Source organism: Triturus cristatus, chromosome 2_2 (genome assembly GCF_964204655.1).
Source record: "Triturus cristatus chromosome 2_2, aTriCri1.1, whole genome shotgun sequence".
In the NCBI taxonomy this organism is placed as follows: Eukaryota; Metazoa; Chordata; class Amphibia; order Caudata; family Salamandridae; genus Triturus; species Triturus cristatus.
In genome coordinates this window covers 666693159-666706003 of record NC_140582.1, presented here as the reverse complement: position 1 = coordinate 666706003, position 12845 = coordinate 666693159, and the positions used below count along the sequence as shown (strand labels likewise).

General features: G+C 42.6%; 1 protein-coding gene and 1 long non-coding RNA gene across 2 annotated transcripts in view; one reads left to right on the top strand and one right to left on the bottom strand.

Annotated features, from left to right (window-relative positions):
- Positions 1 to 12845, top strand: part of GPM6A (glycoprotein M6A) — a 573449-nt gene that overhangs the window by 242698 nt on the left and 317906 nt on the right. The window contains exon 2 of the mRNA XM_085641856.1: positions 10124 to 10316. Within this exon, the coding sequence (XP_085497982.1) occupies positions 10124 to 10316 (193 nt within the window). The remainder of the gene's footprint in view (positions 1 to 10123; positions 10317 to 12845) is intronic.
- LOC146862631 (uncharacterized) overlaps positions 1 to 12845 on the bottom strand; it is a 147086-nt gene that overhangs the window by 4757 nt on the left and 129484 nt on the right. Inside the window, exon 2 of the long non-coding RNA XR_014978160.1 lies at positions 4362 to 5376. This is a non-coding gene — a long non-coding RNA (uncharacterized LOC146862631). The remainder of the gene's footprint in view (positions 1 to 4361; positions 5377 to 12845) is intronic.

The window sequence follows — 12845 nt, the reverse complement described above, 5'->3', positions numbered from 1 at the left end:
AATAACCCCCCGACAAAGGGCAGTAGGTTGCCCGAAAAGCATTGGGGCTAAACAAACAAACGTTTGTGTTTCCTAAACATTTGTATTACCGATACATAGAGAAGTAAAATGAATTTCATGAAGTAACGAAAGTACAACAATTCATGTCTTGAAATAAAATGACATGTTGGAACGATCTATTTTGAATTTGGATTTAAGGCAGTGCACTCTGAGGGACACTTGCCAGTACGGCAAGTTCATTATATTTTTTATAATTTTTCAGCATCCTGGGAGGGACGTTTTTTGTGATCTGAGTGGAAGAGAAACTGTTATTTACCTAAAGATTCACTGCTGTCTGCTGCACTGGGGTCCTATTCACGATGGAAAATGTGTTCATAAACATATGCTTATGACTGAATGCGCCTTCTTTATACCTTCCAGGATTCCACAAAGGGAATTGCGGCAGGTTTACTTTAAACGCATTTGTGAGGTTGCGAATATCTGCCATGAATGGAGAGATGTCTATAGTTGTGAATCCCACACAGGTGGGAGGAAGTGGGTATTACAAGGAGTGGGTTTCGTCGAACATTTGAGAGCACCCACCAACATGTACATTTTTGGGGTATTGCCAACTCAGATCAAAACAATTTCCACTCTAGAAACAGAGATGTACTCCAGAACAGGGCTGGAGAAATTCCCCTTCCAAGAGGGAAGAAGAATGTATCACCCCCGAATTTCGTGAGTTGTAAGGGGAAGGCTTTCTCCAAGGGGGTTGTTTTTTTACCCTTCTGTGGTATTCTCTGCTGGGGACCCCTCCACACAGCAGGAATAGGAGCCAGCTGGGAAAGACACCTGTCCTTCCCAGGACTAGCGCATCCTTGCAGGCGCTCTCCCGGCAGTGTTGGTAAATATCAGAAAAAAATGTGTAGGTGGGGAACTCTGGTTGTACTTTGCCTTCTTTTTCATGACTAGGGCCATTTTTTATCTTTTATCCAAGCATTACAGCCTAAGTCGTAAGGATTTCCTTGGGTGGATAGCTGTGACTTACTCCTAAACCATATAGGGTGATCACTTCACACCAGGTGATTACGGACACAGTGTCCAGTCCTGAAATTTGTATCTACAAATCACTGATTGTTCAATTGAAACAATAGTGCAACACCCAGAATACATGTTCCTATTACTAAAAAGTTCTGGTCAGGTCTGTAGTGATCTGCTTGGAGAAGGTTGTCCCACACCTATTTCTCAATTTCGAGTGATAAGTAAAAACCTACATATAGGCGAAAAGGTTTTGTGACTTGTGAACTTAAATATTTCTGTGCTGAGCAAGTTCTGTATCAATGATTTAGGTAAATACAATGCACTACAATGTCATGACAAATCTGAAATGAAGAGGGCAGCGCACACTTTGCCTAAAATTACCCACATGATAAGGCGTTACTTGAACGCCTTCATGCAACAAAAAGTGCCAATTTATTTTCCTATGAGTGCATTAGGCATGCCGGGACCCATAGTTTCACTTTTCCAGTATGAAATATGGACCTATAAGTCCCAGTATTGCTAACTGTTTTTATGGTTTAGTTTAACGATAAACAGGCCTGTTTCTTAAAACAGTTCTGAAAACTGATGTTCAAATGTGTTTTTTAAACACTGCCTCACAGACCTGGAACTATAATTGAAGAATGTCTGATAGGTAAGCAGATTTCCTAGCTCATTTCCAATGCCCTATATCCCTGTACCAACACACAACATCTACAATACATGTGATAGCACTGTAAAGCAACTGAGAATTATGCAGCATTATATAAACATTTTAAGTTTTATATTCACATGTTTGCAAACCTACATTCCCAATCCTGATTCACAGAACTAGTAATGGTGGAATTTTATGTTCATTATATCCATCTAATAAGGCTGAAATTCTGTCAATATGTGGAAATTAATGCATAAGTTGAGGTTTATGGATGGACATCTTTATGTGGCACCATACAGAAGTGTACGATCATCTTGCTGGTATTTACATACTGATCACAGAACATCAGTGCGATTACTACTGGCAGAGGTAAGACTGAAGCTCTTTCCAGTGTGGGCATCAGGATGGAGCATCCCCATATTTTATGAGGGTATAGATTTTTCTTCAAGGTATTCTGTCATGCCCAAAAAAATAGTTATATATGCACCTGTATTGGAACTCCGTCAATCTGTGTTTAATGTACATTTCTTTTAAAACGCAAGGGATCTTTTGTGAATTTCTGAACGTTAGAAATCTAGGTCTAATACAATGGGTGTAATTCCTACCTTTCTACAGTGGGGTTTCTGAATAGAAAACTATGGGGCATATTTACAATAGTAGTGGCGGAGCGCTGCGTTAGCCACCTTGGGTTAACTCCGCGCTCCGACACTTCTGAAACGCAAGGCTGCACCATATTTACAACAATATGGTGCAGCCCTGCGTTTTCACCTGCGTTGGTGCTAAATTTACCTGCCTAGGGCCAACGCAGGCCCCCTTGCACCATAATGCAGTTGCAGGGAAAGATTGTTCATGTGCAGGAAGGTATCTCTTCCTGCACATAAATGATCTTTAAATGGTGTTTTTGTAACTTCTATGTGTGTTGCTTAATGCAGCACTCAAGGAAGTTGCAAAATGTCATTTAAAAAAAAAAATGTGTTTATGTGCAGAAGGAACACTTTCCTGCACATAAACAATCAATGGTGTTCTGCTGCTTCCATATGTGCTGCACAACACAGCACACATGGAAACAGCAAAAACGAGGAGAAATTAAACATTTCTCCTCATTGCGCCAAGGTAAGACCAGGTTTTCCCCGGTCTTAATTTTGGCGCTGCCCCATATTTATGCCACCCTTCTAAATATAGGGCAACGTCAAAATCAATGGGTGTTGCAGTGGAACGCCCACCGCAACACCCATTGCCCTCCCCTTTCACGTATGGCGTAAAAGGGTGCCTTATTTACAAGGCAACGTTAAGCCAAGTAAATAAGGCGAAGCCCCTAGCGCCACCACAACATCATGAAAAGTGACAAAGGGGCTTGTAAATATGCCCCTATGTTTTCAACAAGATGCATGTTCACAGTGGCATTCAATTTCTCAATGGAACTTCACTTTTTTGGGAGGCTCTGGATAATTTGAATATTAATATAGCCTTCCATTTCAAGGTGATGACGTAGAAAGAATGTTCATAATGATAGACATGAATAACTTGTAAGCCTCTCCCAAAAGGATACTCAATTACACACACAGTTGCCACACAAGAGGACTAGCTTACGTAAATGTTACCTCAATTGTAGGGTACAAAATCACAAAACGTATATGAAATAGCTTGCACACATATTGACATATAGGGGCATATTAATCAAATAATCATGCATCGCAGCAAGTCACCTTGCTATGCCGCACTGTGTGTTAAGGAAAGGGCAGGTATGCATGGTATTTAAAATTATACAGTGCATTCCTGTCTTTTCCCTGGTGCACAATGTGCTGCCTAGCGCCATTGAAGGCACTTTTGCACCATGGTGCAAGGGTGCATGCATTGTAAGCATGATTGTTTTGGTGCAGGAAGGGGCACCTGCCTGCATAAAAACAATCCCCTGAGGCAGGAAGCAGCACACATTGAAAGAGGAAACAAATCATGGAGAAATAAAGATATTTCTCTTTGCTATGCCTCCCCTGTCGATGCGTAGCATTTTGACATATTCCCAGGTCTACCAGTAATGGTAAATCTGAGAATGCGCCAAAATCAATAGGAGGATGCATGGGAACACGCACGCGCCACCCATGGAAGGCCTTCCTGGGCAAAGTAATGCCATGCAGTGATTTGCACTGCGTTGCGTTCTTTTAGATGTATCAAGCCACACAGGGCCATGCAAGGTGGCCTTGCGTAGCTTGCTAAATCTAACTTTAGAGTTGCACAGCTCTTGGGCCCCATTGCGTGGCACAAGAGTGATGCAATTCTTTGATAAATGTGGCTCATAGTATCTGGCCAGAGCTTACACGAAAATCCTTATCAAGTGTTTCTGCCAGCAGTGGTCCAACTTTTCATTTGCTTTTCAAATTATTAACTCATAAACCTGTAAACAGAATGCTATCCCGCAACCACTCCCCCCTGTTGACCTCTTGCCAAAGTTAAATAGGCCTATCCTCCACTGACTCATCCAGATGTGATCTCTGTCTCGACTCAGGCATTCACGAACACCTGTCTTTACCACCACACCTGAGCTTCCATACCATCGCCTTTTGACCACCATGCTTAGCTGCCATTTGCAACTGTTCACCCAAGTCTCTTTCCGCCAAAACAGTGCCAGTCTTACTCTCTTTCTCAGAGGCGTTTCGCAGATAATACAGCACCTTTTTTGTAGACAACATACCTACATTATTTTCTATGGCTTTCTACTTCTTGTAGTCTTCCAGTTTTAAGACTTCGTTGCTGCAAGAATCTCACAAAATGTTGCTTTTCCCTTCAGAAGAACATCACACAGAGGGTGGGTCTCCCTTTGCTTCAGTGGGCTTCCCTGCTTGCTCAGGGCCTCCTCTGACTCTCCTGCAATTCAGCGGCGATTCTGCCCCATCCATAATGAAAATTGCTTTTTCGGAGAAAATCTGTTAGGAATTTAAATTAACTTCTGTTTTGCAGCACCATGGCTGAGAGAGACAGAAGCAACTGTACTGTCCATTTACACAATCTGCACTTTTGCTCCGACTTTCTATTGTTCGTTTTATCGAATCAAAGTGGGCTATGTGGGCTACAAAAATATCACCCTCGACTGCAATACCCTCACAGACTTCTGTAGTTTGTGAATAGTCCCTCACCACAGCAAACATCCTTCACAGCCATGTCTGCCCCTCTTTGAGCACTTCAATGATTCATTGTGCTGTTTGTCCTTCTTTCAGACACTCTGCATTGGCCAGCTGGAAAGGTCTGCTCTTTTCTATTACCAAACCGTGGACAAGAATCGTTTTGTAACACTCATAATGCCCAAAAAGTATCTCCAAAGCATCCTCTTCATAACATCAGTTTTTACAGCACATGCCTGCGCACCAATCAGATTCTAACCTTCGCAGATTTTCCTGGAGTGGTATTCTCTCACCCATGACGGTCCAAGGATGACTTCAGGCACCTAGTTTTTCCATGCGTTCTGATCTTACTCCAGTTTCTCCTGCGTTCATATGCCAATCCTGTTCCTGGCACCACAGCCAGAGGTGTCTCTCGTATCTTGCCCTGACTCCTCCTTGATCAAGATCACTGCTTGAAGTGTCGCTGATGTGGCTAAAATGTCTCACTTGTCTTCGTAAATCACTGAAGGGTTTCGGGTCTGCAGTTTCTCAGTAAATATTCTACCAGGTCCAAGGATCAGGCGAGTAGCCAATCTCCAATGTGGAACCCTGCAGAGAGAAAGGGCATGGGAATGACCAAGAAGCATTCAACTGCCCCTGAAAAAATGTATTTTCTATAACAGTATTTCACACTCATCCATTGGCATCATCTGACCAACTGCACATCTTTCCTCATCTTCGTCTTTCTCTGATCCTATTGCTGGTCATAGCCTTAGGCACTCCTTTCTACCTCCTGGTGAGGTGGCCACTATGCAATGTCCCTCAAAGCAGCCTTCAACAAACACTAGAAAGAGGTGCTCTGCTTATACTTTAGGTTTTCCAAAATAGATGAAAGATGAGACTTGAAGACCCCTCTTCCTGATGCACGATGGCCTATGTTAGGTTTCTGAACTGTAGTGTGTTGAAAATGTATTGTTAGGTGGAGTGGAGCACCAGTAATTGACTTCTTCTCCTGGCACAGCCATGCCTCCCATTCATTTGTTATTGGTACCATAGCAATATTATCACCAATGGATAGCCATTATAAAAGTGTATAACCTTTGAGGTGTTCTTGTAGCATGACTTGTCATTTCTTGTGTCAAATTATTTTTATCGCAACTTTAAAATGTATTCATTAAATAAATAAATAATTGTTAATGTATTTGCAGTTTCATGTAGCACAAACTAGATGCATAAGGGTATCTGAGCACTTTATATACCATCAGCTACTACAGCATACAGGAGTCTACAAAATCAAAATTTCATATGATTCATTACCTAAAAAACATTTACACGTTAACATTCGTTCAGGCAAACATATTATGAAAGAAGTTATTCTTACAGATAATGGCAGTTTACATCCTGAGGGGTTTCAAAGACAGAATCACAAGGCTAGACAAATACAAAGGGATATTGACTGGTTTACTTATCACCTGCATGAGAGAAAAGTGTTACAGATTAAAAAAAGGCTGCCGAATGGGTAGGTTAGAAGTCTAGATTTTACACCAGGAAGTCACACCAACAAAATATCTGCCTCCTAGAAGCTCACATAGCAAAGACGATGAGCTCCACAAGTTTGGGGCAGCATGCCCGCTGCTGGCAGGGGCTCTGCTGTAGCAGCCACATGTCCTCGCACGGCTCCCGGGACAGCCCCACAAACTGCTCCTCATGCTCAACCCTCACTTACTTGCCAGTTAATCACACTGCGCTCCACTAACACCACATAGCAGCACTGGCCATGCAGCAGCAACTTGTGCTGCAGCACCAGTGGCACCCTGCTGTGCTTGGCCCCTGGGAGCTTGCCGCCACCTTCAGCATGTAGAAGATGTGAGGATCATCGGGGTTGGTCCAGCTGCTGGGGTGCCAGCCTCTTATGTTGAGAGGTTGCTGTTAATGCCTGGGTGTTTCAACAGTGTATTTAGAGAGTTGGGGCTCCTTGTCACTCGACTGGCAGTACAGTAGTGATATGACTTTTGTTAATGCCCTTCAAATTAGTTGAAGGATGTAACAATACATCTTGAAACCACTGCTGACATCATCAGACAATGCAACATCCTGGTGATTGTTAGAGATGCGGGAATGGGTAAAGAGAACAGTTGGCTGCCCTACCCTAGACGACCCCTTCAAACTGCATATTTTCTTAAAATAGACTATATCATCAGGATCTTTTTCATTACTTCCTTGCAACACCTAACCACTTTACAGAGTGTAATTAGAAAGGCAGTAGCTGCTGAGTGTTTACAGCCAATTGGATAATGCCGGAGTGTTGCTCTGCCATTAATTATCAGTGACTGTTCCAGAGCATCTGTAATTGTCCCCCTTCATCAGTTCGGGCATGTTTATGTGATTGCCTAGATTCGTTTAGCCCAGTATCAAGTTAATTGTACTTAGGAAAGGAAATGTGCAGCTATGTAGGAAAGGCATGCCCTTGATAGACCGACCACATGCCTACATGATCTGCCACCTATTACTGCTTGGCACCACAATTATTTGTGTCACAAGGTAGAGGGCTGGTTGGGAGGAAAATAAAACAGGGTAAAGTTGCAAGTTTGTGAACTGCTGCATTTGCACTTTAAATCATGTTTTTTATTTTAAAATGTTAGGTGGACACTATTTTTCACATATAGGAACACCTTCACTTGCCTCTAAGTCCACTTATAGTAATAAGAACCGATCCCTGGCGTTATCCAGGATATAACTGTGCCTTAGAAAAGAATTCCCACAAACTCATAAGTGAGTCTGTTCCCCTACCTTTAAAGGCACCCTCACCCTGCATGCTTCAGTGAGGAGATTTACGCCTGCATAAACCATACTGGTAAAATTATATGCACCGGTAACCACATCACTAACTGTAGTTTTCCCTTATGTGAATAACATACATATGCAAATGGTTTTGTGAATATAACAAGTAAAGTAAAATGTAATTCTTCTTCAAAACTGTTTTTGAAGCCATCGGATTTTTTTGTTTCTGTCTCTTATAACTGTTTTTTGAACTCTGCACACTATGGCACTCCTGTTCAGGCCCCAGTGTATGTGTCCTGACCCCCAAAAAGGTGGTAACATTGGGTAACTCCTAATTGTCCTCTTTATATTTCCTGCAAATCTATAGTATATGCTGTAGGAAAATACACCTTTTGCATGAAAAAGTTAAATGTCAGCTGTGGACTGCAGTACATGCTGTGCTATCCACTATGTTGATAAAGAAAACATGGATTCGGGTCTATCAGTGTAGCCTGACTCCTAAAGATTTTAAAACTGCAGGTGTGCTTGTGAAAATAACCTTTTCTGACAGGAAAGAACTCTACTTTTATATATTAAATAAGTCATTACTAACCACGCCTTGTAGCCCACAAGGTAGGGTGGCCAGTATTTAAAAGTGTTGCATGCAAGAATGTATTGTTGGCATGTACCCAAAGTGATTACGCCCTGAAAGATATTATCACTGTGGAAGGCATGGCTGTATCTTTAGCTGTTGCTGTCTAACTAAAGTTCTGAATACAGTCATAACTCTGCCAACTTTGGTTTGGGTCAAGCTAAGATATAAATCAGACCATCATTAATGTTTACTAAAAATCCAATTCAGTAGTCAAGTTGGGTTATTAATAGGCCTGGGCGAAAATTTCGTTCCGTTCGCGGAAATTGCGATAATTTGACATTTTCGCATTCCGCGGAAAGCGCGAAAATGTCAAAATTTCCGCATTCCGCAGCTTGGCGATAATTTGTTTCTTGCTCGCGCTGTAAAATAATACATTCTCGCGTGCGCGCGATCGCCTTACCTGAATCCCTGCGTTCGCCGACAAGTTTTCTTGATCCGGTCGCGTTCTCCATGAGATGTTGTATTGTTTTTAGCCATTTGCGCTGTCTCGCGACAGTTCGCGCCCGCAGTAACGTCATGCGTCGCGCAATCACGTCTTTCTTCTCGCGATCATGCACCGCGAGACAACTGAAAACAAGATGGCCGCGCCCGCGAGCAACCACATGGGTAAGTTGGCGAGCCTCAACCATGCAGAAAATCTCGCGAACATGCGGGAAAAAAACTTCCACATCTTCGCAATATTTCCGCGTGTTTGCGATAATTTTTAACATTTTCGCGATAATTTGCGACAGTGGATTTCGCAAATTCCGCCCACCCCTAGTTATTAATAAATATTTAGGAAAAGCGATTTTTTAAAAGTTTGTCTTTTACTTCCTAAAGCTCCAGTATGATAATTAGCATTGGTCTGCCAGCAGCTGGCTTATCATAGGTGTGAAAACTGCTTGAAGAGCAGAAATAATGGGTTAGGCCTTTTGGCAGAAACACCTGGGTGTGAGGTTTGTGATGTATCAGCTCAGGAAAGTCAGCTAGGGAGGGTTCAGGAACTTCACTAACTTGAAAGTGATCAGGGTGAGGTCTGCCCATTCACAGTTAAGTGTAACAGGGACCCGGGAAAGAAACATATTTTCTTTACTGGGCTATCTGTACTCAACATGTCCCCAGCCTAGTGGGAGGGTTCATAGAACTACTTTGGTGTAGCTGAGGAGGAAAGGACTGCTTGCTTCCCTAAACACACCTCTGGCTGGCACATAAGCCACCTCGAAGTGCAGAAAGGTTGTTTCATCCTGGATTTTACTTCAAATAGTGCATTGTGGGATAGCTTGAAGTAAGGCAAACAGGCGGTGCTGCAAAAGTGATAAAGTTTGCCCTTGGGAACGTTTTCCTCATTGGTTAGGGAGTGTCCAGAAGCCCGCCCACCTACCCACTGGCTAGTGAAACAAAAGTGGCACATCACTCACAGCTCAGTGGAACATTCCCTTGATATGCGGAGTAAAGAAGACAGGGCTTGCTGTTTGAGACTTGTATGGAGACTAGAAGGGCTGCATCTCAAGAGGTGTGCTGCAATGGTCTACTGATTTACTGTAAAATGAGACATAACAAAGTACAAGAGATCTTTGTTCTGAAGTGTCCAGCTTACCAGTAACAACTAGACATGACCTGGATCTTGCTGGTGACCTCAGTTGGAATGGTTCCTGGCCCCTAAGTGCTGTTCCAAAGGTTTTTGTAGCCTTTGAAGTGACCTAGAGGGACCCTTTACAAAACATTGAAATGTTGACACTTCCACCCACCCCAAATAATGATCCAATTCCTATATACACATATACCCAGAAGATGTGTATGCATTACAATTCTTGCTCTATATGTTATGAAAATGCTTAGGAAATGTCTTTCAGTCTTTATCAGTGTTAAATAACTTTTGAATTGAATGCCAGCAAATTGTCCCTGTTTTTAGATTGTAACTCAAAACAACAGCTTCTCAATTCTATTTTATTCCTTCTTCAGGGTGTTTTGAATGTTGCATCAAATGCTTAGGGGGCATTCCCTATGCTTCGCTGATTGCCACCATACTGCTGTATGCTGGTGTTGCACTATTTTGCGGGTGTGGTCATGAAGCTCTATCTGGAACTGTTGTCATGCTGCAGACCTACTTTGATATGGATAACTCTGATGGGGACTCCATTGATGTGTTCACCATGTAAGTAACAACTTCTTAATTTGTTTGGCTTGTGATTGAAATCTTTATAATAAGGCATTATTAAAACGCAGGTTTGCTTCATAGAGCATGAACATAAAGCATCTGAGGTAGCTCTCTGCCATAAAGCAATTGCTTTGTTTGCTTAAACAAATTTGTTTGAAGAAATCACCAAAGACAGAAACTATGTTCCCAAAATACAAATGTGTTTCCAAGTTACCAAGACCCCTGTTTAGAGTACCTCCTTTTACCCATCTGTCCCATAAAGCCTCCCTAGAATTAGGCATAGGCAGAACTCTCAGAGGTTCACTCAACGGAATTCCAAAGAATTACATGAAAGGTCTGTGAGACTCCGTGGAGTTCTGCGAGTGGAATTAGGCATGCCGTGCTGCTCATGCTGATTTTTAGTGCCGGGAGCTTGCTCTGCACTGACAAATAAGTGTGCAAGGAACCACAAGGTGCTTCTGGAGTTAACTTTGCTGCCGCTCAGCTAGATTTTCTAGTCGAGCTGTAACTTTCTGACCGCAAACGGCTGTGAAGGCGCTGGCAAAATCTCAGCGGGTGCCCTCCTAGCAACTGAAAAACCCAGTAGGGGACACCAAATAATGCTTGAACTTGCCTCCTTACTGTTGGTGAGATACGTGTGAGGAAAAACTCTGCCACGCAGTGGTTAACGTGATTCGGCCTGGACTCCGAGTAATATATGGCCAAGCCCTGTCTCTCCTCTTGCCCCGTTGCCCTCCTATCTATATTTAAAAGAAGTGGTGGAGCATAGGGATACACTGAGAAAGTTGCTAAATTTCCATAAGAGGATCAGTACTTAATCAAGTCCTAGACAATTGCTCTATTGTGTCTATGATTTAGCATATGCCTTATTTTCTAGTCAATGTTGTTAAATGTAGTGTCTATCTGATATTTAATAGATAGGTTAATGGCCTCATATTTTATGTAAATGTGTTTCTGTATCATAAGTGACTGCCATAGTTATTCATTCTGTTATAAGAGTCATGAATTCCATTATATCTAATTTAAAAGATGTTGGTTCTAATTGAGCTGTTATGTATTTTGTCATTTAAAGCTATTTATGGGGCTCTTCCAAATGATATGTTACGATTAGCAACAACTAAAGGTCAACAACACATATATTTTGAGTATCTTTATTTTTACAAAAGGAATTCATGTTTAAATACAAAAAATAATATAGGTATGGTGAGAATAAGTACAAAACACATGCACACACAGTATGTATTTAATGAAAACTTTAAATACTCAGCTGATTTTGAGTCAAGGGTGAAGTGTGGAGAGGTAAATATTTATAGAAATGCATTCACTTTTTTTGGCTTGTTGATTTTAAGCAAACACATCCTATATTATCATCTATATATCTATATTTGTTCACTGAAAAAAACAAAGGTTGCAGGGACGTTAAAGTTAGCAAATAGTATTAAAAGAAACCTTAGAAATTCACTGAAAAAAACAAAGGTTACAGTGACGTTATTGTAAGGCTCAGATTTCGCTCATATAAACCAGCGAAATTCAGCAGTTATAATTACCTGAGTATAACTTGTGCCCAAGCAGATGTTATCATATTCCTTGGCACCAAGACCCCGTCTCCAAAATCAGTGGGTAACACGGTGCGTGGAGGCTTTCAGTAAGCTGTCCATTACACTGATAATGGGGGCAGGAAGACGTAGCATACTGCTAATGTATATGAGGCAGGGTCAAACACGTTTACATACTTCCAGTTTTTAAAAGTTTAGAACATGATATCTGATCTCAACAGCAGATGAGAAGAAAGAACTCCCTTGGGCCCCCATCCCCAGGCTGATTTTGAACCAAGGGACCCCATCCGATTCTGCCTTTTAAAAAAAAAAATGTTAATAGGGTTTGGGGGCCACGCTACCCCCCTCCCCCCCTCCCCCAAGCCGATATGGCCCTGGAGACTCCAGGGCCCAGCCATTAACAAATGAGGGAGGGGGGCCACACAGCCCATTTCCTGGGACGATTTCTGCCCCGGACCCAATCATTTGTTTTGGGTGCCCCCGGGACACCCAGCCTGCACTGGGACTGCAGGGTAGTCTGAAAGCCCCCACAGTCTCTACCAGCTCCCCGCCCCCTGCTGGAGCCAGCATTGCTTTCACACACAGGAAGCTGCAAACATGCAGCTCCCTGTGTGTGAAAGCAATTAGTCTGTTTCCCTGCTCACTTGACAGCGGGCACAGAAACAGATGAATGCTCCACTTCCAGCAAGCGAGCTTGCTGAAAGCAGTGTTTGCTGTGGCTTGGTGGGAGGAATTAAACAGCTAACAGCTATGTCACTCTTGTACATAGCAGGAGCTGGTACTGGGTGGCGGTCCCCCTCCTATTTTAAAACTTCATTTGGCCCTGAGGAGGTAGTGATTCCTGGGGCATGCTGTGGGGGGTCTGTGAGGTCCCCAATAACAAACAAATTAGCCCCAGGGAGGTGGTGGTACCCGGAGCACCGGGGGTCCATGAGGCGCCCTTATTTCTTTTCACGTAGCCCCTGGGAGG